The 25999-nt window shown below is 33.2% G+C and overlaps 1 protein-coding gene and 1 non-coding gene across 2 annotated transcripts in view; one reads left to right on the plus strand and one right to left on the minus strand.

Moving 5' to 3' along the window:
- The first annotated feature begins 479 nt into the window (after nucleotides 1-479).
- Nucleotides 480-25999, plus strand: part of LOC138698107 (serine protease 1-like) — a 35271-nt gene continuing 9751 nt past the window's right edge. Inside the window, exons 1-4 of the mRNA XM_069823837.1 lie at nucleotides 480-646; nucleotides 1040-1128; nucleotides 1966-2054; nucleotides 10993-11116. Coding sequence (XP_069679938.1) covers nucleotides 598-646; nucleotides 1040-1128; nucleotides 1966-2054; nucleotides 10993-11116 — 351 coding nt within the window. The 5' untranslated portion in view covers nucleotides 480-597. The remainder of the gene's footprint in view (nucleotides 647-1039; nucleotides 1129-1965; nucleotides 2055-10992; nucleotides 11117-25999) is intronic.
- On the minus strand, nucleotides 21315-21390 carry TRNAR-GCG (transfer RNA arginine (anticodon GCG)). Its single transcript has one exon. It is a non-coding gene; the product is annotated as a tRNA-Arg (tRNA).

A 25999-nucleotide genomic window follows, 5' to 3' on the forward strand; every position in this document is an offset into this window, starting at 1 on the left:
TCTAGCTTGTTAAACGTGTATTTATATGTTATTTTAAGAACTTACACGACGAAATTTATAGCCGATTATTCCTTAAATCTTTATTCTTTTAATTTCTGCTGAGGTTAGAAATTATGATACACTCTTTTCTTGATTTCTCGAAATTTCGAAAGTAGTTTTTGATTGTGTTAAGAAGATAAGCGGTTTTCTGATATATTAATTTTTATGTGTCAAATTTATTATTTCTATTAGGCTTAGCCCTAGCAGTTACAATTAATACGATCAGTTTATCAAGTATTTTCGTAACCTTCATGATGCAGGAAGATATAATCTATGTTTGACGCATACGTTATTATCTTCACAGTAAATCTGATATTGTTATCTTAAGTGTACTAGTTTCAATTTCGAACTTAAGAAGCATACTTCAAGAAGATAGCTATAAAGCATTAGGTATCTCTGTGATTTCAATCACGAATTTCACACAAAGTGATAAGATAATAATGTTATTAAAAAACATGAACAGTAAATAAGAAGGGTATAATACATTAATAAGTTTATTGTATCATATGTTCGAATTTTGTGTCAATTACCAAATTTTCTTTCCGTAACAGTAGCACCATGCTACGGATATTAACTGCGATTTGTTTCTTTTCTCTTTACTGTTTGGGTAAGTTTAATTATTAATCATAAAATATTTTACAAAATGACAGACAATGATAACGGATCAGCGCGTGAAGAGTCTCTCTATTAGAGCATTACACACGCTCTTTTCAGCTATCAATACTCTACTTAAATAAAATATAATTTTATAATATCAGAAACCCAGAGAAATAAGCATAGCACTATTATAACAAAATGTTAAACTGTAACTCAAGATAAGTGACTTCATACTTTATATATTTATTCAAGTACAATATATGTACACACATACACATATATACATATATATATATATATATATATATATATATATATATATATATATATATATATATATATATTCGACCAGTTTTGCTTGAAGTGAATATTTGAGATATAAATAAATTACTTATTATTTCAGGAAATTTAACTGAACAAAAATATTCAATGAAGGATGGCCGTATTGTTGGTGGTACAACTGAACCTTCAAACAGATTATATCCATTTCACGTTAAGTATTTTAAGTATTTTATGTGAATATAATTATAACAATCATATTTTAAAACTTCAGAAAATTATATACTTAGGTTTAATGTTTAGATGTATGTGTAATTTGTACATTCGTACCAGTATTTTCGCAATACTTTTTGTAACCTACTTTCTAACTTATTTATTTTATTTTATTATTTATTTTATTTGCTTATCTAATTTTTACACATATTACATTTATTCATTTCCTCTACTTATATTTTATTTACTTTCAATACGTAGCCTACTTCATTATTTAATCACTCATTTAATTATTGGATTATTTGATCACTCAATTACCCATTATATTGATTAAATTGTCTGACAGAGTCACCTACGTACCCATAATTAATTAAATAATTAATTAAATAATATTCATTCATTTCAAGATGTGATTCGATATCCGGCTTCGAAACAATTTTTCCCTCGAAATTATTCGGTGTTTATCATGTTTTACCCTGTATTATTCAATTGCAAAGTTTATATATTGTCTCTTTAAGAGTGGTGTGGGAATTCAAGATCCATATTCTTGTCATTGACTTCGGTTTGTCTCCATTCTTGAGTAGTCTTACATAATGGTCTTGGGTCTTTCTGACAATCTGATTTCGAACTGCTCTTCCTAGTAGGACAGACGTGTAAACGGAATAGGCTTAAGGACCAAGTTGGTAATTATGATTGATGATGATAATGATGATGATGATGATAGCTTAAGCAATTTACTTTCATTATGACGTAATAAAATATTCCATTTTATAAATTGATTTAAAAACGGAAGACGTAGCCAATTGAAAAGAATGGTGTAACTCTGTAACGTTTCAGGCCATTCTCATCTATTCTGGAGAAGTGTTTTGCAGCGGTTCCATAATCAGTGAAAACTGGATTCTTACAGCTGCCCATTGTGTTTCTAGGTGAGTTATTTCACTATCGCTTCTTGTTAGCTAAAAATATTCTTAAAATATCTAAATTGACATTATCTGAGTTAAATTCAAGGAAATGAGGGAATTAAAATAGAAATAAAAATATTTAATTCAATTATGTAATAGTTTCTGAATTCGTAGCCAGGTTAAATAAGAATTTCAGCTTCATTTTGACCATGTTCGATACAATGCAAGTCACATACGAGTTACATGAATCGAGGAATTTACTATTGTGATAACTAGGGACCGTATTCTGTCCTAGGGCGTACGAGATAAGGGTAGTTGTCCATAGACTATATTGGCGTGACGTCATTATTTGGCGCATGGAACAGATACTATCAGGAAACACTTGTATCTTGTTTGTGATGCAGTTGACGTTCTATTCATGATTTAATACTAGACTCTGAAGACTGTTGAAAATGCATTCTATAGAGGAAGATTGATAGTACGATAATCTTTCCTATAATTGAATCAGTAAATACGAAAAGAGAATAAGTCACCTTCAGTTAGTTTTGAAAAAAAAAACACAAATAACTTCTGCACACAACGAAATATAAACAAATTGCATCGAAAATATTTCTATGAACCAATCATGAGTACACAACATATTTACGTAAAAAATGTGTATTTCTCAATTTATTCTTCCCTATAAAACAATTTTTGTGTGTGATATTGTTCCTCTTTCAAATCTAACGAAATATATGTTGCAGAAATATTAAACAAAATGTATCGTTATCTTTATTATTGAAATCAAAAGCTGTATTGTATGCCAATTTATGAACAATAGTAGAGTGTAACACATATAAACATTGAACGATGTCGGTTATTACATAAATGAAAAAAATGTGTGAGGACTTGTTCCCCTTTCATATTTAACGAAATATACTGTAAAAATATTAAACAAAATGCATCGTTATCTCTATTATTGAAATCAAAAGCGTTATTGTGTGCCAATTTATGAACAATAGTAGAGTATAAAATATAGAAACATTGAAAGCTATTGGTTATTGCATAAACCCCTGACTTTAGCCATTTTTATTTAATTTTGCTTGTAGTGATCGCTGTTTACAACACATTTATTGCGTTTAGCAGGACTTGATGAAGCACTACTTTCATCTTTGACGTCATTTTACTCATGTTACATATTTTTCCTCCAAATGACAGGAACAACAAACTTGAATTTCTTCTGAGAAAGGAACAAGTCGTAGACTAAGCTCCTTTTCAAATTAAACATGAAAACTAAAGTGTTGAAATCTAGACAAAGGAAATGCGAGACCTGATCCCTTTTCATGCAGAATGAAAGAGCATAGGCTACCTAAATTAGGATGACTACAGTCTTAACTCATTTTTGCCAAATCTGGTAATTATTCCCTTTTCATATTTAGTGATTCAATTTAAATTAATTGTTCATTTATTTATTTCACTTATTTTTACTCGCAGAGTTAAGGCCATAATATCTTCCCTTCCACTCAATCAGTACAAAAATACATACAAGATATAAATAACACCAATAGAGAAAACAATGGAATATTTTCTACTGCTGAGGGTATCGTACATCAGTTATCCATAGATTTCAAAGTGGCGTATGACTCGGTTAAGAGAGAAGTTTTATATAATATTCTTATTGAATTTGGTATTCCCAAGAAACTAGTTCGATTAATTAAAATGTGTCTTAATGAAACTTACAGCAGACTCCGTATAGGCCAGTTTCTATCTGATGCTTTTCCAATTCACTGCGGGCTAAAGCAGGGAGATGCACTATCACCTTTACCTTTTAACTTCGCTCTAGAATATGCCATTAGGAAAGTTCAGGATAATAGGCAGGGTTTGGAATTGAACGGGTTACATCAGCTTCTTGTTTATGCGGATGACGTGAATATGTTAGGAGAAAATCCACAAACGATTAGGGAAAACGCGGAAATTCTACTTGAAGTAAGTAAAGCGAAAGGGTTGGAAGTAAATCCCGAAAAGACTAAGTATATGATTATGTCTCGTGATCAGAATATTGTACGAAATGGAACTATAAAAGTTGGAGATTTATCCTTCGAAGAGGTGGAAAAATTCAAATATCTTGGAGCAACAGTAACAAATATAAATGACACTCGGGAGGAAATTAAACGCAGAATAAATATGGGAAATGCGTGTTATTATTCGGTTGAGAAGCTTTTGTCATCTAGCCTGCTGTCAAAAAATCTGAAAGTTAGAAATTATAATACAGTTATATTACCGGTTGTTCTGTATGGCTGTGAAACTTGGACTCTCACTTTGAGAGAGGAACATAGGTTAAGGGTGTTTGAGAATAAGGTTCTTAGGAAAATATTTGGGGCTAAGAGGGATGAAGTTACAGGAGAATGGAGAAAGTTACACAACGCAGAACTGCACGCATTGTATCCTTCACCTAACATAATTAGGAACATTAAATCCAGACGTTTGAGATGGGCAGGTCATGTAGCACGTATGGGAGAATCCAGAAATGGATATAGATTGTTAGTTGGGTGGCCGGAGGGAAAAATACCTTTGGGGAGGCCGAGACGTAGATGGGAAGATAATATTAAAATGGATTTGAGGGAGATGGGATATGATGGTAGAGACTGGATTAATCTTGCTCAGGATAGGGACCAATGGCGGGCTTATGTGAGGGCAGCAATAAACCTCCGGGTTCCTTAAAAGCCAGTAAGTAAGTAAGTTAGTAATTAAGTAAGTAAGTAAGTATACTGCTGCTGCTACTGTTACTTGGTGCTACTGATAATTTTGATGATGATGATAATGATAATAATAATAATAATAATAATAATAATAATAATAATAATAATAATAATAATAATGAGTAAAATATTTATGTGTTTAGTTACATCTAAATCTAAGGATTAAACAATTATAATAATATGTTAAATAAGACAATTTGAATCGAAGGAATGATCAACATAATGAAGGGAAATTTATATATTAAAAATAATTATTCCACGAAAGTAATATTTCAAAGTGGGTCGTAATCTATAGACGAAAATTAGTCTTTCTGACAATCAGCTTTTGAAAGTAGTAAATGTCTACAGCCCTTTGCGCTATGTAAACTAAAATACGCTATTTTAACTATTTACACTATCATAAAGAATGAAGACTTATATTCATCAAATATTATTTACACTATTGTAGTCTATACAATGTACAAATATGTTAAAGTATTATGAAACGAAATAACTTGCATTACAATACACAACATGGTGCATAAGTTTAATAGTGTAAATAATGTTTGACCAATGTAAGCCAACATTCTTTACTACAGTGTAATTATTAAAAATAGCGAATTCTAGTGTAGTAGTGTAAATAATATTGTAAATTGTAAATATTAGTGTAATTGTTGCAGTGGTCCATGTTTTGTTCTGCTCCACTTTACGACACAAATCTCGCCCGAGCCGTCCGTCAGTCAAGTACTTCGCTTGCTATAATAGACGCTAGTGCGTCGTTTACTTAAGACTCCAGTAATGCTTAATCTTGCAGTCTCCTGGAACAAAGTACGGTTCCTAGTGATAACGTTTACGGTAATCATAAAAACAGTTCATACAATATAACATACAGACAAAACATTGTATAAATTGTTCAGATATGTAAACGAAATATCTTCTAATACGAAGACATCCAACACTTGATTAATATATTGAAGATCTTTCCTAAATGTAATTTATATCCATTTCCGAGAATATATGTCTTATAAACTTTAAGACGAATACAACATAAACTGCTGTTCTTCAGATTGTGTTATTATTTATTATTATTATTATCATTATTATTATTATTATTATTATTATTATTATTATTATTATTATTATTATTTTAGGTCACAAATACTTCAGAATTCGCATAGCAATTTCTTGCTAAGTAGACTCCAGTCGAAAATTCTTCATAAAGGACATTTCCTTCCTGGTCTGCAACTCAAAACATTCTTCGCATCGGCCACTTGGACTGATATTTTCTACGGAATCTTGTGAAACGTAGCAAACTCTTTAAAAGATATTGCCATTGATTTTTTCACTTTAATTTAAAGTTTTTCTTCCATTTCTTTAATTTATCCTTACTGGAAAGTTAGTTGGACTATACATAGTCCATTTCCTGTTCGGTGTGTCGCGGAGCGTCCAGTCAAGCTGCGATTCGCGGAAAAACGGATATAATATCCTCACAACACAACAATGGCTTCAGTGAGACTGCTTCTACAAAGGTCACAATATGTGCGCAAGGCTTTGTACGCCTACCGGTGGGAGTCACAGCTATGACTGTATACGGTTTTTATCCAAGGAAGAACTTGAAAAATATTAAGAGTATGCAAGAAACACCCATACATTGGAAGAACTGAAAGAAATCACCAGGCTAGAAATTGACTCAAATTCGGAAGATCAACTCATGCGTGTGAATGGTCATTTCTTGAATACATGTCAGAAATATTTTTATATAGGAGGACAAAATTTCCAATATCTCTTATCATAAGGTACGTGCCTATTTTCGTTGTAATTGTAACTGTAAGAAAGAGAATCTGTTGCGGTAATATTATATCCGTTTGGCCAGGAGTCTTCCAGCTTGACTGGCCGATTCTCGAGCCACCGTACGCCGGCCACAACGAACAGGAAAGGCACTGTATATAAATGTGACTACAGAATCCCTATTACAATCGCCCACACTATAGTCGCGACGCTGTTATTCCCGGCGTGACTCCTCCTCTTTGCTTACGTCTTAGGAAGTCAAGGTTCTATAAAGTCTAGGTAGGTAGCATCGTTCGCCATTTTTGTTCTTTCGTTGCCGAGCTACCAGACGAGAGATCTATTTGCCACACCGTTAAACATTATCATGTCGTAGCTCCTATGATAATAAATCAAACGCACTGTAATTCAGCAAATAATTGAGCGGCAAATAACGTCCTCGTGTGCTTTCTGCGAACGCCAACGAAAGAGCCAAAATGGCGGGCGATTGTATTTTAAGTATTTATCCAGCCTTAGGAAATGCTTTACATCTTCATCAGTGAATCACAAGACGCACACGTTTAAATGTAGCCGACTTGCAACGTAATTGGCTGCCGGAAATTAGAGCGACGGGACTATAGTTATATGCCAGCGGAACAATTGATTGAAAGTAAACAAGAAGATTCTGATAACGGAAACCATTTGACGGCAGAGTATGAAAACAAAACCCATCCAAAAAATTCACTCGTACCGGTACCCTTTCTGACAAACTAAGTACGGTATATCATATATTATTTCAATGTACCGAAGTACATATGATATTTCCATGCATGCCGGAGAGAATTTTTCTCCGTTCCATTACTCTTTCATCGTAAGTACGGTATCTATGCTTCTCGTCACTAGTTATTTCATGAGTCACGTTCGTAGAGTCGGGGCAAATAATAGCAAGTTAAGTGTCCTGTCCTTGAACATAAAGAATCTCTCCTACCTCTAAAATATGAAGTGGTAAGAATGAGACAGTCCAAAGCTACACTTTTAATAAAAATGTTTTATATGTGAGTTCATTTCTTACACATATTGTGAAACTACTAGGCCTAATAAAATATTGTAAATTTACTAACTAATTACGTTAATTAGGCCTATACGCTGAAGAAATTATGATACCGCACCTAACAGCATTGGACTCTGAAACATTTAATACGCTCTTTTGTGAAATTTTGTCGTTGTGGACTATATCCTCACTTTCGTATGGTAGTCTGACAACGCTCTACATAAAAATCATATCATATTATTTACTATTATCAGCTGCCATAAAATGTAGGAGGAAAGATCTGTCCTGTGACTTTATCATGTGCCGTGGCTATATCACTAATGAGCACGGGGGGGGGGGAGAGTTAAGTTTTAGTCTTAGATGAACTTCCGTGTCAGTAGATTCGTATAATATTAACCAACCTGAAAGGAACCTCTTTTTGATATCTCATTCTTTCCCTTCTCGCACAGCTCACATGCCAGATCTCGCCCCCTCACCTATACAGATGGACATGCCAATGAATAAAATGAAGTGAGGAAAAAATGTGAAAACAAATAGTGTTTTAGCATCTTCTTAAACTTCTTCATATTGCAGATTTGCCATACGTCAGGTCGTAATTTATTTACAATGTAACGTACAGAAACAACGGGAGGCTTTGAATAATAGTATGTTATGTAGTATTAATTTCATTTCTCTTTTTTTTGGTATAATACATATGAACGTCTTTATTTAATTTAAACATTTCGGTATTGTTTTTATAAAAGACAGCTGATTTATAAACAAATAAAGTAGTAATGGTTTAAATTTTAAATTTTCTAAAAATGTCTCTAAGATACTCCTTTGGTTTTACATTGAAAATAATTCGTAAAATTCGCATCCGAATAATGAAAACCTTCTGAATACTATTTACATTGCCCCTGAGAATTATATCATAAGATAAGACAGATTGCGAATATGCAGATAACAAGTTTGTATGATCAAGAGTTTGTTTCAAACATCTTACAGCATAACAAATTTTCTTTAGATTTTTAGGGACATGGTCAAGATAAGGATTCCAACAGAAATTATCATCGAGAATTATGCTCAAGAATTTACATGCAGGTGCAGTAGTTAACTGAGAACTAGAAAAAGACACCACTTTTGTGGAAAAATAATCTGTCTTGTCAACGTTCATTATGAGAATGTTAATGTCACACCAGATTCTAAAAGTTTCCATGACCTTTATGACTTTGATATTTAAAGTATCCCGTTAGTTGTCTGATAGGCTAAAGGTTGGTAATACTGTGATACTAATAATATAATTCTCTTTCAGAATTTTTTATAATTTTACTGAGCGAGAGGAAAATCAGTCTTTTGCATCAACGTATTAAGGGAATGTTCGTGGACAAGTTTCTGCACAAAACCGGTCCTTCTCTAGCTCAGTAAAATTATAGAAAGTTCTCAAGAAGTGTTATCATAATAATATTAGCATCACAATATTACCAACCTTTACCATATAGCCAAGGAAACATCAACATGCATTAATAAGCGAACAAACTCAATTTAATATTCTAATTCATTAACAAAAATAAAAAGTATAGCAAGGAAACAAGAACAGATCCCTGGGGCACACTGATATTCAGTGGCTGTTCTCAGGAAACTTTATCATTTATTTTGACCAACAGAGTATGATTTTTGAGATGAGGTGATATGTCAGCAACCGACTCTCGAATTCCTAAATTTTATAATTTTCATATAAGGAAGGCATGCTCACTATAGTCTAAGCCACATAATATGTAAAAAGAAAACAGTCCAACTACAATTTTTTGTTTAAATATTTTAATAACAAGTAACAAACTAAACGCAAGCAGACTTCGCAAATTTTCCCTTAATGAAACCATGTTGATTTTTCGTGGAATTATTACTTTGCTCCAAAAAAAACCAACAATTCGCTTGCAAAGTGGTTTCTCGAATACTTTAGAAAATTTTAAATTTGCGTTTTCGCCTCCTAATTGCTAAATTCATGAGGAACATCAGACGCAATTGACACCTTTTGAGTAAGTTTTGGAATATTACTTCATTCTATGCAATTCTACCTATCTCAGCCCGAATATTGTGTTTTAATTCTTCAATTTTATGCGGATTAATGCAAGTGTTTCAATTTTTCTCATAAAGAAAATCGCACGGATTTAAATCGGACAATCTGGCGGGCCACATGACTTTGATTACATTCAGCAAATTTTTATTCTCTTCGAAATTCCCTTTGCACTTTTTAAATAATTGATTTATACACAACAGTCGTAATTAAATAAAAGCGCTTCTTATTGTAACGAATTACATTGTACGCAAAATATCTTCTTGCCTGGCGAAAGAAAGGAGGGCGAGATAAGGAGAAACAAATAATTCTGTAATGCGTACAGTTATGCGTGAATGTTACAAATGAAAACATTGACTACTCACCACTATCTTAAGTTGCTCATCTGTCTCAGTGAAGTAATCGAGTCTGACAATGACAGTGAGCGGATGTTTTTAATTTCAGAGGCGTAAAGGATTTGTTTTTACATTGATAATGTAGCCAGACCCATCCCTTACTCCCACAAGTCCATTTTCAGTAATCGAAATTGTTATCGTAACGGTCTTCAGGCTCGGAGATATCCTATAGCCACTGTACAGTACTCCATACTACATAGCATAACGATAGAGACTGACGATAATCAACACATCTTAGTCGAGTAAAAGTTCATAATTTAATACTATCATAATGTATACAGGGTGGAAGTGAAATAACCCTGTAGATTTTCAGAGCGAATAGCTTGTGTTATATGTAACAAGAAAGTTTAATCATATTGTTGTTGAGTTCATAGTTTTCTCAGAAATGTTATTTCCCTTTCCAAATCTTTAATGCCATCTTATTTGGTGACTGTTGCGAGTAGGATCTTGATTTTTGTCCATATCGATGGAAAATATAAAAAAGAATTATTTATCCCTCTGGCATATTTTATTAGTGTGGACGGTTTTCGTGTAAATTTTATATAAAAACCACTCATTTAAAGCCAATAAACGTTGTGAACAGATCGCAATGTTGTAATAAGAGAGGAAGAGGTTTATCTGGGGGACATACCTGAGTCCGTTGATCTCTGACATTTATATTACGAGAAGAAAGAGCAGTGTGTTAGCGACGATGTTGCTGTAACTTTCACACTTAATTTCATAATTATTAACTGTGCATTTAATCACAGAACGTAATATGGGTTTCTATTCATTTAAGTATACCTTATCGTCCCTTTCAATCTGCAGGGTTATTTCACTTTCACCCTGTGTAATTAACTACTGATCATAGAGCCTGTGAACCACAAAGAATACCTTCTTTTCAGCCAACAGAAACAAGCAGCAGTGAGAGAAATGGGGGACTAGAAATAGGGTATATCGTACATTTGAGATATAATTTCAATAATGATTTTATTATCCAAAGCTTCGCACCATATAGCATAACCATTCATGGAGGAATCAGTGGGGAAGTCCGTCAGATTGCACAGAAAATTATCCACCCCTCGTATAATAGCGTCACATGGGACTATGATATCGCTGTTGTAAGGGTAAGTGTACAGTATCTGATTATGTAAGAAGTGCAATAAAGTATTCAATAAGAAGTGAAATCGAACATTTCCAAATAGAATAATGCATAAAATTCTAATAAAGAGAGATGTAGATTCATTGGTGTCTGAGTAATAGTGAATTCAGAACAGCAGGAAAAACCTCTTATTGAATATGTTTACAGTAAGTGCAAGATGGTCTTCCAAACATATATTTTTCGTTTCATTTCATTGTAAACAAATCGCTAAATATATTAGAATATTTTAAAATTAGCACGATTACAATAAGCTTACATTGTTGAAATGAGGACTGTGTTAATATTTTTCACATTACATTCATTACTGTAAAATATTTGGTATTCTTACAATCCTTCAGTCATAAAACAGAATTGATAATATTAAATTTAGGCGCAGCAGCTCTGCAAGATCTTTGTCGCAATTACAAATTCACTTTTTAAAGAAATGATTGAGTTTAAGGGAGAAGGTACACCATTGGCCTGTAAAAATTTAGTCAATTTAATTTTTTTTTACATCTCAGCTACTATAAAATCTAAATCAATAAAACTTTTCACGCTTAATATACACTATTCATAATATTAAAATAGCTAATAATTACCTGTAGTATAATATCTAGAACCTAGACTCTTTTACCTATTCCTTCAAGAAATATATTTTTAATCGTTAACTTCAATACTAAATGTTCTAAAATTGTCAGTTAAGAAAAATATATTTCCTGACGAAATAGGTAAAAAACATCCTACACTATGTTTCTGATGTAGGTCTTTAGGATATTTCTGTAAAAGAATCATGCAGGTATTTAATTAATTGTGTATTTTTATGTAAATGCCTTACGATTGTAAAAATAATTATGCGAATTTGATATTTTCACAGGTAATTGTTTGCTATTTTATAATAATATAAGCATGAAAAGTTTCGTTCATTTACCTTTTATAGTAGCTGAGCTATAAAAAAATGAATTTCACTAAATGTTTGTAGGCCAATGGTGTAATACCTCCCGCATTAAGTAAAAATGTAGAGAGTTAGTAAGATGTATTAGATATAATCTAACGATTATGAATCAGTGGTGATATAGGGTTGGTAGGAAAAACAGAATTTCACGTGGTACCTTAGCTGAATAGCTTTGTTATTCACGAATTCCACAGTATCTGCCCTTATTCGAACATTGGTTTCCGTAGTGATAACACCAGATAGCACAAAATAGAATGACTGGAGAAAATGTCACTTTATTTTAATCGATATTTGTAGAATTCTATAAACACTTCACAGAAACAAGTGTTGAGTTACTCTTAATTGCATCACTTTGTCCTTGAAAGCTTTTCTCGACTCCTTTCGCATCTTGATTATCGTCTTCTTATCTAGTTGTAGAAAGAAAACACGATTATCATTAAATTGACACGTACTTTCTCATACGTTTTGTGCGTTCCGAAAAAATTCTGTTCTTCAAAGTATCGCGAATGATATTACTTTTTGTTTAAAAGGTGGGTACTTGACTCACCGCCTTTCACCTAATCGTCCTTATCAAGGAGTGACGCGCCAGCGCTGTAATCCTTTCGCCGCCGCTTTAAGTGTTACTCCTTGTGCATCATGGTGGACGGTGGGCGTCGTACATACAACCGTGGTGCAATGTTGGAATGCTAGGCACCGTATTTGTACACCACAAATATCACTTGAACTCCAACTGGATTCGAATCCAGATTACCAGCGTGGAAAACACCTGTTCTAGACATTTGGCTAACGTTTCGTCCGCCAATGAGATTATTCCTTGCAATTAATTAATTTTCTGTTACTATTTTTGAAAAGCATTTTACAATATATTGTTAGATTGGAGATAGCCATTTGTACATAAAGTATTTATAGGTTAGTCATTGCAGATAATACTTATGATATTTATAAGATTTTGTAGAATTAATATTGTATTAATTATTCTCGTAGTGTACTATTTATGCTATATATATTTCTACCTGTGTATCAAACTATAGTATAATCCTTATATACCTTATGGTGAAGTAGGGTTTCTTTGTCTCTGGAGATTCAATAATATACTAAATCACAATGTATACACTCCCTTCCGTGTCTAAAGTCTTGTTCTCCACACACACTTATCCATACATTACAATTCTTTCAGTCCTCTTTCTCTCACCTCTAACCTCAACACTTGCATCCACGAGTTTTGAGGCAAATTTTAGTGTTTTCTCTCAGATTCACTCCATTTAAATACCTTTCTATGTGACTATTCCTTTTGCATTCTTCTCACATACAAAGCTATCAAATGAAAAGGTGGCCGCTATCTAGATAAGTACCCTTCGGGTATCTCCGCTACAATTCGGAGATAGGCGATGTCTGTTATATACAGTTATTTTATGTTTCTTCTGGAATTAATGATGTTTTGTTTAGTCGTTTTCAATTATTTATAATTGTGTTATTTCTTTTCCTTTTCCTTCTCCATTCAACAATTTTGTGGTAAGCTTTGTCTTCTAGGCAGCCTTCACTTGGAGGAAACTGAATAAAATGTATTCAATGATAATTAAAGTATTGTACGTGTTACACTTGTAGTGTAATGGTAGCAGTCCGGGCCGGTATTCGTGAGGTCGTGCGTTCGAACACCACCAAATGCTTTTTATGGTATTTTCTTTCTTTTTAAGATACACAGAAAATATAATTGCTGCTGTCTCTTTTATGATTGTTTTAGTAGGCCTAATTAACATCAGGTTCATAAATGCATTATGTCATGACTTTATTATTTGCTATGAGATTATGGCTGCTAATGGAAAGAAAAGAAGAAAAATGTTATACTCAACAAAATATCTTCCGTGGCATAAATAAAACAAGCATACTGGCTTCTGCCTTAGAAAATTCAAACAATTCAAAGTTAATAAACCAAACTAAAAGCCACGATTCAATATTTAGTTCATCTTCCTCCTATCTCAATCACACTTTGCAGTCGACTGGCCATGTCCTGGACGAGCTTCCACAAATCATCAGGAAGTCTTGAAGGGGGATTGGGCCAATTTCTCTGCATATTATTATGCTTCTTTACTTGTGCCCCCATGGCTCAGTTGGAAGAACGTCTGAATTCAGATATCAACGTCTCAGGCTCAAATGCTCGTTGTTCCTTTTCATTTTATTGTGTTACTGTATAGTATAATAATATAAGAAGAAAAAACTAATACTCGAATTATACAACTGTATTTTTCCAAATATAACTTCATATTTGAATTATTTATATCACGAAACAACATAACAGAATATAAATATAACTTGAATGTTATTTATATCGCTAAAGAAAGATAACAGAATATAAATGGTAACTTGAATATTATTTTTATCGCTAAATAACGATAATGGAATATAAATGATAACTTGAATATTATGTATAACGCTAAAGAACTATAACAGTATATAAATGATAACTTTAATGTTATTTAAATCGCTAAAGAACTATAACAGAATATAAATGATAAATTGAATATTATTTATAACGCTAAAGAACTATAACAGAATATAAATGATGACTTGAATATTATTTATATAGCTAAAGAACGATAACAGAATATAAATGGTAACTTTAATATTATTTATATCGCTACATAACAATAATGGAATATAAATGATAACTTGAATATTATGTATAACGCTAAAGAACTATAACAGTATATAAATGATAAGGTGAATATTATTTATATCGCCAAAGAACGATAACAGAATATAAATGAGTTTAATATTATTTATAACACTAAAGAACTATAACAGAATATAAATGATTACTTGAATATTATTTATTTTTTATTTTAGTTGGCTATTTAACGACGCTGTTTCAACTACTAGGTTATTTAGCGTCGATGAGATTGGTGATAGCGAGGTGATATTTGGGGAGATGAGGCCGAGGATTCGCCATATATTACCTTGCATTCACATTACGGTTGGGGAAAACCTCGGAAAAAACCCAACCAGATAATCAGCCCAAGCGGGGATCGAACCCGCGCCCGAACGCAACTTGAGACCGGCAGGCAAGCGCCTTAACCGACTGAGCCACGCCGGTGGCTAATATTATTTATATAGCTAAAGAACGATAACAGCATATAAATGATAAGTTGAATATTATTTATAACGCTAAAGAACTATAACAGAATATAAATGATAAGGTCCACACCTGTGGAGTAACGGTCAGCGCGTCTGGCTGCGAAACCAGGTGGCCCGGGTTCGAATCCCTGTCGGGGCAAGTTACCTGGTTGAGGTTTTTTCCGGGGTTTTCCCTTAACCTAATACAAGCAAATGCTGGGTAACTTTCGGTGCTGGACCCCGGACTCATTTCACCGGCATTATCACCTCCATATCATTCAGACGCTAAATAACCTAGATGTTGATAAAGCGTCGTAAAATAACCCAATAAAATAAAAATAAATAAATGATAAGTTGGATATTATTTATATCGCTAAGGAAGGATAGCAGAATACAAATAATAACTTGAAAAATATTTATGTTGCTAAAGAACGATAACAGAATATAAATGATAACTTGAATACTATTTATAACGCTGAAGAACGATAACAATATAAATGATAAATTGAATATTATGTATATCGTTAAAGAACGGTAGCAGAATACAAACGTTAACTTGAATATTATTTATATCGCTAAATAATTATAAAATAAAATGATAAAATGAACAAGGCTCGAACTCACAACTTTCGAACCATTAAGCGAGCACTTTATCGCTACTCCACGGGACGTAGATATCGAATGACTCCATAGTTCTGAAACCACTGCTACAAGCGCGAGCATTGTGTAACATCACCGTGATCCGAAGTGGACTTAAAAATATTCACTGTTCAAGACTGCGGTTACTTTTTTTCTTTTGACAGCTGTACATACTCAATGAACTCCTTAAACGTCGTATAGGTTATTCCTTGGCATTTACGTTCTCAGAGAATATAAACATTAACCATCACAATATTAGTATTATTATAATTTGATTTTTCACTTCATATATTATTTGTAATTCAGCAATGTTACATATTTTCTTGTTTTCTACTGAAATGTCTATTAATTAAACAATTTATTGAATTAATTACTTAACACAGTTTTGGTGGATGTTACAGGCAAAAGTTATATCCGAATGAAATATAAGAAAGTACAAAATCCACTCGGATATTTGCGAGGATGCAATATATTTAGGATGCGTTTTTTTGGAGAATTTTGAAAAGATATAAAGAAACACTGGTCTTTTTATTGAATAAAAAAAACGTCTGCCCAAAATTTACTTTATCAGTCAAATCAGGCTTACGACTGTCATTCTTGTCCTGTAATGTTTTAAAAGTAGAAGTCTTAACAGTTAAGTTACGTTCCCAGGTTTTTCACTTTTTCCATCCAAATTGTTGCTATAAAATCTGTTGCGCCTCTGCTGCCTATAAAATAAAAATCGTGGGCTACGATCAACAATTCCTGCACAATCGACAATAAAGTTACAATGTGTCAAACTTTCAACGGCATTTGGAACGTTTTATGAAATTACAATTGGATCAATATATATATATATATATATATATATATATATATATATATAGGAAGAACTTCATGCGAAAAGTAAACAGAGTTTTTCGGAGAAGCGAGTACTTGTATCACAGATACAGAATCCTACAGTTCAAGAATGGAATTTTGTAAGAATTTGTGTATTTCGATGGTCGTTGCGAAATCCACGGAATTGTCAGTGCTCCATCTACTGAAATAAAATTTCTCTCTTAAAATATGCGTCAGAGTCAACTTGGATCATTAAAAGAGTTTTTCTTGCCTACAAGGATATTCCGACAAGCGGCAATCAGTGACGACAGAAAATGTTGAAATGTTTAAAAACATATATCATGCAACAAAGAAATACAAGCAATCCATCAATCTCTATGCCATCACATTTTAAACCTGATAAATGTTACTTAATAAAATATTTTGGTATAGGTCCTACTTACAAGATGTTGCATATTTTTACGGCTTTTTATAATTCAGCTAGGCTACATATTTTATTGTCTTTTACTGCATATTTACGTATTATATTTCGCTATTAGATATTACATAAAAATTCTAATCTCTTTATAACTGTGTTCATAATCTTATATAATTATGAATGTCTCGCTGACCGTCTTAAAAATTCCACTGTCATTGACAGCAATTTCGATTTTAGTTTTTATTTAATATTGATAAATTTCACAATTTAAAAACACATAGATAATAGTTTTTATGAAATTAGTGTGATAAATGCATTATTACCGTTTGAGTGCTTTGACGAGCGAGGCATTAACAGAATTCTTTAATTACATGAGAGCAATAATAATCAGTACACATCCCACTAGTGGCGTGTAATATTTTATCCACTTTCGTTTAATAATGTTTATTTTTAAATAGTGATTTATTGTAAATATTTGTATATAAAAGTATCATTCGATGTAGGCTAAACCTTGAACTCCATGAGTGTAATAAGTCATTGAGTGCCATTGCAATGTAACAGTGTTTATTTACAATAATTGATGAACGTTTAGCTACAAGTAAAACATAATAATTCTTTAGCTGAAATGCGTGATTCTGAAGAAAGCATTGCATCAAATATTGCAGAAGTAGCTTCAACTGTTACCGTAAAAAGGGGGAACTTTGGCAAGCAGGGGTAACATTGGTATTCATCGGGAGACTTTTGGTAATAATATTTCTGGGCTTATTCTATTAATCTATCAGTGGTTTTAGAAACAATTCCTGATACCGGAGAAGGAGAAATTACATATCACTTGATAAGTGTGTTCCAGAGATGCTGCAGGAATTCATATGCAAATATCAGAAACCCAAAAGAGGAGGAGGGTAAAATGTATCAATAATTATTCTGAAACAGAATTTGTGTCCACATGGTTCAACTAGTGTGAAAATATTCAACTTCTTGAACACAAGAAGTTCGTGTCTTTAAGATGATCATAAAGATCCCGATTGGGTTCAGTGTGTGTTGTGTTTTCCATGGGTATATGGAATTTGTAATGAAAGTATTACAGATCTTGCTACGTATACAGTGTGTTTGCTCTTTCATTCTGAATTAATAATAATAATAATAATAATATTATTATTATTATTATTATTATTATTATTATTATTATTATTATTATTATTATTATTATTATTGTGTAATATCATTTTTGGAACACTTTACGTTCATAATGCCTCAAAAACAATATTTCCACTTGTATTGTATATTGCGCCTCAGTAACTGTGAGAAAATGCTTAAATAGTAGGTACCTCAGGGATAAATATTTAAGAAAACGTAGTATTTGCACGTCAAACTTATCTCTACTGAACACATTATTCTCAAACAAACTTAAAAAATTAACCCACCAAAGTTACCCGTTCACAGTGCAAAATTAGCAGTAAAAACATTTAAAAAAGATAAATACAAATAGAAGAAAAAATAAAATTAATGGGGAATACCAAGGAAGGTTCGAAGACCATGGTTGTCGCAACAAAAATAACAAAGATAAACTTGCCAATTCTAAATGAGGCAGTAGAGCAGTCATGTCAACTGATGCCCACAGACGCAAGCTCGCGCTTTAGAGCTCATGAGAGCCTGAGCACTTTACAACGGAAAGGAAAGAGACAGACGAAAGATGTAGAATATATCGCTTGGTCGTGCTCTATACAGGAATGGCCAGCATTGATTCAATGGATAAAGGGAAGAGAACTTATTAAAACTGCATCGATGTTAATTTTTAGATTATCTGAGAAGTGTAAGTGCATTATAAGAATATAAGTTTTAATTTCAATGTTCATTTTTCACAAGTTTGCTTTTTTATTCAAAAGGAATATTTTCTCAACTTTTTTTCTACAGAAAAGTAAAATTTTCAGATATGTTTATTTAGTAGCCTTACAGGTACTGAAACTATGTTTTCGTAAATCTAACATATCGTAAATACGTATTACTGAAGTAAGTATTTTGAAACTTTTTAAAATATTAGCATGGAGAATAGTTGTAAGGAAATGAATTAACAAAGCAACTATTGTTATATCATAAACAAAACATATGCGCCCAAGCTCTATACCTACATCAGATTTCGAAAAAATAATTTAATATTCTGATCATAGGTAGTTGCACACCAACATCGTCTTAAAAGCATAATGCGATAAGAGCTTTGTTATGTAATATTAGTTACAGTTAAAACATATATATATATGTATATATATATACATATATATAATTCAATAAACTAATCAAAACAATATTATACTACAAAGCAAAGTTACTTAGGTATATATATATATATATATATATATATATATATACCTAAGTAACTTTGCTTTGTAGTATAATACTGTTTTGATTAGTTTATTGAATTCTTTTACAAGGCTAAAGACGTCATCAATATCAGTTCCAACTTATCATGTCATACTCAATCTCTTTCTTTGGGATATCACTTTCTTCATAAATGATGTTTCAGTACAGTATAGTTGTACTACTATGGACTTTATGTGAATATTTCTTCTTATTCTTTATTATATTAACGTTTAAAATACAACTACAATATTAAGAAATTGGTACTAGTACTTTTCTTTTATATAGAAAATATCACACAGAAAGAAGCCATATAAAAATAACGACATAAAATTTCATGTTCCGTTTGAAGTTTGTACATCACTGTTTTCGTAATCCAACAGGCTGCTTATTTATAAACATAATTCTTCCTCCTTCCATACTTAGTGCTTGATGCCCATGTACAACATCAAGATCGGAATAATGTGCTTGTTTTCACATCACTGAAGTAGAATAAGTGAACACCTTCAAATACTTGGGGTGTACAATAAACTGGACAAACATGAGCTGCTGCCAGGTAAATCAAAAGGAGGATAGCAATGACCAAGGAAGCTTTTAATAGAATAAGGAGCATTTTCTTCGGAGCTCTGGAAAAAGAACTAAGGAAGAGACTAGTGAAGTGCTTTGTATGGAGTGTGGCATTGTATGGGGCAGAAACATGGACATTACGACGAAGTGAAAAGGAGCGACTACAAGCATGTTAACTGTGGATATGGAGAAAAATGGAACGTGTGAAGTGGACAGACAGAATAAGAAATGAAGCTGCTTTGGAAAGAGTGGGTCAAGAAAGAATGATACTGAAACTGATCAGGAAGAGGAAAAGGAATTGATTGGGTCACTGGCGGAGAAGAAACTGTCTATTGAATGATGCACTGGAAGGAATGGTGAACGGGAGAAGAGTTCGGTGCAGAAGAAGATATGTGAATCATGTGCGGAGACTAAGAGGAAGCCAGAAAAGAGGAATGATTGGAGAAAGCTGGGTTTGTAGTGAAAGACCTGCTCATAGCCAGAATAATGTATGTATGTATGTATGTATGTATGTATGTATGTATGTATGTATGTATGTATGTATGTATGTATGTATGCATGCATGCATGCATGCATGTATGTACGTACGTATGTATGTATGTTTTATACAACGACGCTTGCAACTGCAGAGGTTATATCAGCGTCGCCGGATGTGCCGGAATTTTGTCCCACAGGAGTTCTTTTACATGCCAGTTAATCTACTAACATGAGCCTGTTGCATTTAAGCACACTTAAATGCCATCGACCTGGCCCGGGATCGAACCCGCAACCTTGGTCATAGAAGGCCAGCGCTATACCAACTCGCCAACCAGGTCGACTGTATGTATGTATGTATGTATGTATGTATGTATGTATGTATGTATGTATAATGAAGGTTTTAGTGTCAAAATCAATTCCTTTCAAAAACGATTATTTCTATAAGTAGTCAATAAATATGTGATTTTTGGCATTCAGGGTGAATGTGATCACAATCGGGTTTTTGGGTATTGGACTATGTCCTGGAACTTAACATCTCCAAAATTTCGGAACTAGATATATAGGCAAGTTGAGGCGAGGCCCAACAAGCCCAACAGAGTAAAAATTCCCTATGCTCTACCTCTTAGCGTCGTACATTACTGACTCTATGTTCGGTTCAAGTTTGTCGAGTATGGCGCAGTTCGATATTCACCGATGTCCTCTCTGCAGAAGGAAGGATGTCATGTTTGTTCCGCCTTGTAATAAAAATATTCGCTGTCATCCACTCCCACCTCTTCATTTTTTTAAACTGGATAGGATATCAGCATAGATGTTGCGATTATTACTGATAAATACGAGAAAAATTCGTACCGGCACCGGGAATCGAACCCAGGACCTCTCAGCTCCGCGCGCTGAGCGCTCTTACCAACTGAGCCATGCCGGGACACGATCCACGGCTCCGGCTCAGTTGGTAAGAGCGCTCAGCGCGCAGAGCTGAGAGGTCCTGTGTTCGATTCCCGGTGCCGGTACGAATTTTTCTCGTATTTATCAGTAATAATACAACTGACTAGTTCACACTAGTCGTGTAATATTCAATGAGGTGGGCGAGACCTCATTCATATGAATATTTGATATATATAAACTGTTAGCAGTTTTCATCAAACTGATGTTGAATACGGCCACTAAGTCATTTAATATGCGCTCCTACATACATATGACGTGTATCGTCTTAAATGCAGGTAGTAAGGCCGTAAAATAGACTACGAGAGGGGTTCGGCCGGCGCCGTGGATCGTGTCCCGGCGTGGCTCAGTTGGAAAGAGCGTTCAGCGTGCAGAGCTGAGAGGTCCTGTGTTCGATTCCCGGTGCCGGTACGAATTTTTCTCGTATTTATCAGTAATAATACAACTGACTAGTTCACACTAGTCGTGTAATATTCAATGAGGTGGGCGAGACCTCATTCATATGAATATTTGATTTATATGTTGCGATTAGTCTTTCATGCGATATAAAATGAAGTGTGTAATGTCTTGATCACTTCTCTCATGTTAAAACATTGCAGGAGACTATTACTTATCTGCCCTTACTTTTACGTAGTTCCGAAACGCTGGATATGTCAAGTTCCAGGACACGGTACAATACCGAAAAGTCTAATCCTGTTGTACTCAGTAAGCTTCTAAAATAACGAAAAAATTGCCAAAGTTTCCCCAATTTACTGCATTTCATCTCTTTTACCAAAAAAAAAAATCGAGAGAGAGAGAAACACGCACGTACGCACGCAGGCACACACGCACGCACGCACGCACGCACACACACAAATTGGTGTATGAGCACTTCGTGAATTGTTGCGATTGTATGAAGAAAAATAACATCTCTATTATAAAAATATGAGAACGTCGAAAAAGAAACGCAGACTTTAATACTAATCAAGCATTGGGTATTATCAGTGGAAATTCTTTACAAAGTTTGACATCTGGTCCTAATTTATAATTATAAGTGCAATGTAAATAAATAAGCAATATAATGTTTGTGTGTCTTTCTCCAAAAAATAGAGAATTATGTATTATATTAATGTGCGATATTATGTTAGAGCTGAGTGCGGTAATTAATGTCGTTATCAGTGTAAAAAATATGGATAAGTAGTTAATTAAACAATCGTGGATATAATTGTTAACATACACCCAAGGAGAAGAATCAACTTTCCTTTTCTGGAATAAAGAATGGCATTTTTCATAGGGTTATTCAAAATTCACGAAAGATGTGAAATTGTTCTTTGTTGAGAAGTTATAGGAAAATTGTAATAGTACAGTTTGTTCATAAAAGGGTGTGGTTTATTCAGGTATAAACTAATTTCTTACAATACACCACACTGTTGTGTAGTTAATCCATTATCGCCTCGCAAATTGATTCACACTGCTTATTACTAAAAAACGCAAATGGGTGCATATTGAGAGAATGCAAGTTTACTACACACAGTGCATTGATGACGTTACTTTCGTACTTCTACACTTGTTGGCATATTTCTTAATTTCCTTTCTTAGTTTTTCACATTCATTTCTTTATTCGTACATCTGGGCTACGTGCAACATTTCCTTACTTCCGTACTTATTTACTTAATTTTGTAACATTTATTTACCTTTATACCTAAACATCGGGAAGATATGCCGAAAGCAAGTAAGTCTCGGCATTTGAAGTTGCAGTTATTTATTGAAGAGTTTGGACCTCAACACTTCTCTACTGACAATTATAGCGAGAGAAGAATTATTTTATTATGCCCATAAGTATAATTTCTTTAATTTCATGTTGTTTTGTTCAGTAATTTTAAGAAATTATATTGGATACTCTGTTGCGAAATAGAATAAAATAATGATGCATCGGTAAGTATCATATTTTTAATTCTTCCCTGCCACATCATGCATTGTAAAGGGAAGTTTTTCGTAGTATAAACACTTCATAATTGAATATCGTAAGGAGTTCAGCTCTCAATTCCTGATTAAATATATTGTTCTTCATTGCAACGAGTGCAACCATGAAAAAAGGGAAAACAGATCAAAGTAAGATGACATACATTTTCTTTTTGTGGTCAACTGTATATTCATTGTAAATATGTGTATTATAATTTGTGACACACTGAATTGTACATATTGTAAATAAACGTAGTAACTTAATGCGAAATGTAAGAAATAGATGGTTTAATATTTTAAAGTAGATTCACGGAACATAAAAATATGTACCACAAACGACTGTATCGACACGTTTAGCTGTAGTTCTGGCTGTATGAAGATAGCACACTGCTCCGCCTGACGTGTTGCTCATGGTCATAACTAGAGACGAGAATTCCATGCAAATACATGTTTTTATAGGAACATAGGACATAGCTCAAACTCAGTACTTATCCATTTCATTACTTTACGATTCCAAATATGTATACTTTTTCCGTGCATATTTGAATCTTTTGGCCTTTTTGAGGATAAAAACATGCAAAATGCATATTTAAGCAATTTTTATGCTTACCAATGGATATAATATACATTACATTCAGTTTAAATGCAAGTTGTAATGGTTTTGAGTGGACACCTCGGATTCTCAGTTTCTATGACCCTTATTTTAGCTTCATGAATCAGGAATGAAGAAGAGAAAATCTAAGTAACAGAAAAATGAAATAAAATGTTAAGATTTTCACAATAAGATGTTATATGACATTTTCCTGGACGGAAGTTCACTTTTACAACACTTCACCGAGGACCCCCTCTACATTGAGTGTCATAAATGGATTTATTCCGTTGAATATTTTGAAAATTGTAGAGAGGAAATATAGAGGACTGAAGGAAAGTACCGCAAATAATTTAGGTCAAAAGCACTGTCTTTCAGGGAGGTTGTAAATTTTCTTCCTTTTTCAGTACTAAAATTGATATCATTCGCTAAACTGTGTTTGCATGTGTGAACCTCGTAAGTGGTTAATATGTTTGTTTATTCTGTTTGCGTGTGTTAATGTGGTTCTAATATACTTCCAATTAATGATTCCAAAAGTGTACTCTTTGCACAGTGGATTAAAGGAAAGGACTTTTAGATCAGATGGGGATATCGTATTTTGTGATTGTTGCAGTAAAGAGTTAAGCAATGCTATTCTGTTTCCGAAATTGTATATGGCAGTTGTTCTTTGTAATAAATTACAAAACTTCTTTAAAATAATTAATTAAATTACAATGTCGGTTTTAAATCGTATCTAGGTAACCATAAGGTCTATTATAATTTCATATGAAATGTACTAAAAAATTTCAAGTCGACCAGTACGTTGCATCTGTTTCACATATTGCAAGAATCCAAAAAAAGGAAAGAATCTGACAAAAATTCCATAGATCCTACAGTTATGTCAGTGGGAAAGTTTGGTATATCGGCGAAAAACTAATTAGACAGGGACATAAATGCTAACCCGGACGACGGATTGTTTTGTTGAGTGAAGGTTATTTCTGGCGAAAACTTGAATGAAGAATTTGACCTGACACTGTCACAAATATGTTCATTCAAGTTTAAAACTGTAACTTCTTGCGATGTAGAAAGGTCATTCTCTATCTACAAAAATATATCGACTTACAAGCACAGGAATCTCGCAGAAACCAATTTACAAATGTTGTTAGGTTGTTAACTGTGCAAAAAAGTTAAGCGAAATAACATTTGGACAAAAAAGAAACTCTATATATCTTAATGTATTTTTCGCTTGATCGTGCATATTTCATAGTTTGGTAATGCATGAATGCATGAATATTTTGAGATTTTATAGTGCATGAAATTCTCGCCTCTAGTCATAATAGCCGATGTTGCAATTAACCTTGCAGTTTACAAACGCCAAATGCGTTCTCTACTTATTTATTAATACATACAATATTCTGTCTGTACATCTTGTGAAACGATTGCAGCATTCACTTCATTTTCTCACGGACTTCGGTCTACCGCAACAATTTTTACAAGCATCCATACGCAGAGTCCTTACCTCAATCCATTTGGAGTAGGGCTGGGGACGGAGCGGTTGGGTTCGGAGCAGTTACTGTGACGTCATTACTCGGTTGAACCGAGTACGTACCGTGTACAACCGAGTACAAATTTGTGGCGGCAGATTTAAAATTTAGATAGATTGAGTCGAATTTAGAACGTACTTTGAAAGTGAAACCAAGCGTGTTTTAAAAGCGTTGCAGTAAAGCGCTTTCGCTTTGCCAATTGCTGAGAAAAAAGTGCTTCTCTTCACTTCAAAAAGACGGTTGCAAATTTCATTTGCGTCATTACAATTATTTGCGGAGTTATTTTGTATGAAAGGCCTATTTAACTTTCAGCCTATATGACAGACGAAATAAAATTGATAAAATAATGTATAATACTAACAACTAACAAATTAACATGTGAGGTAAACGTTAAACACTGCAGCTAAGTAAAAAGAAGATAGAAAGAAACGGACTCCATGAAGCGCTGCCTAAAACACTTAAAAATAAAAAACAGAATTATTTAGTATTATGGAAAGTGGATAAATAATCAGTAAAACATGGAATTTTAAACTGAAGAA

The sequence above is a fragment of the Periplaneta americana genome, chromosome 4, assembly GCF_040183065.1.
Source record: "Periplaneta americana isolate PAMFEO1 chromosome 4, P.americana_PAMFEO1_priV1, whole genome shotgun sequence".
Classification (NCBI taxonomy): Eukaryota; Metazoa; Arthropoda; class Insecta; order Blattodea; family Blattidae; genus Periplaneta; species Periplaneta americana.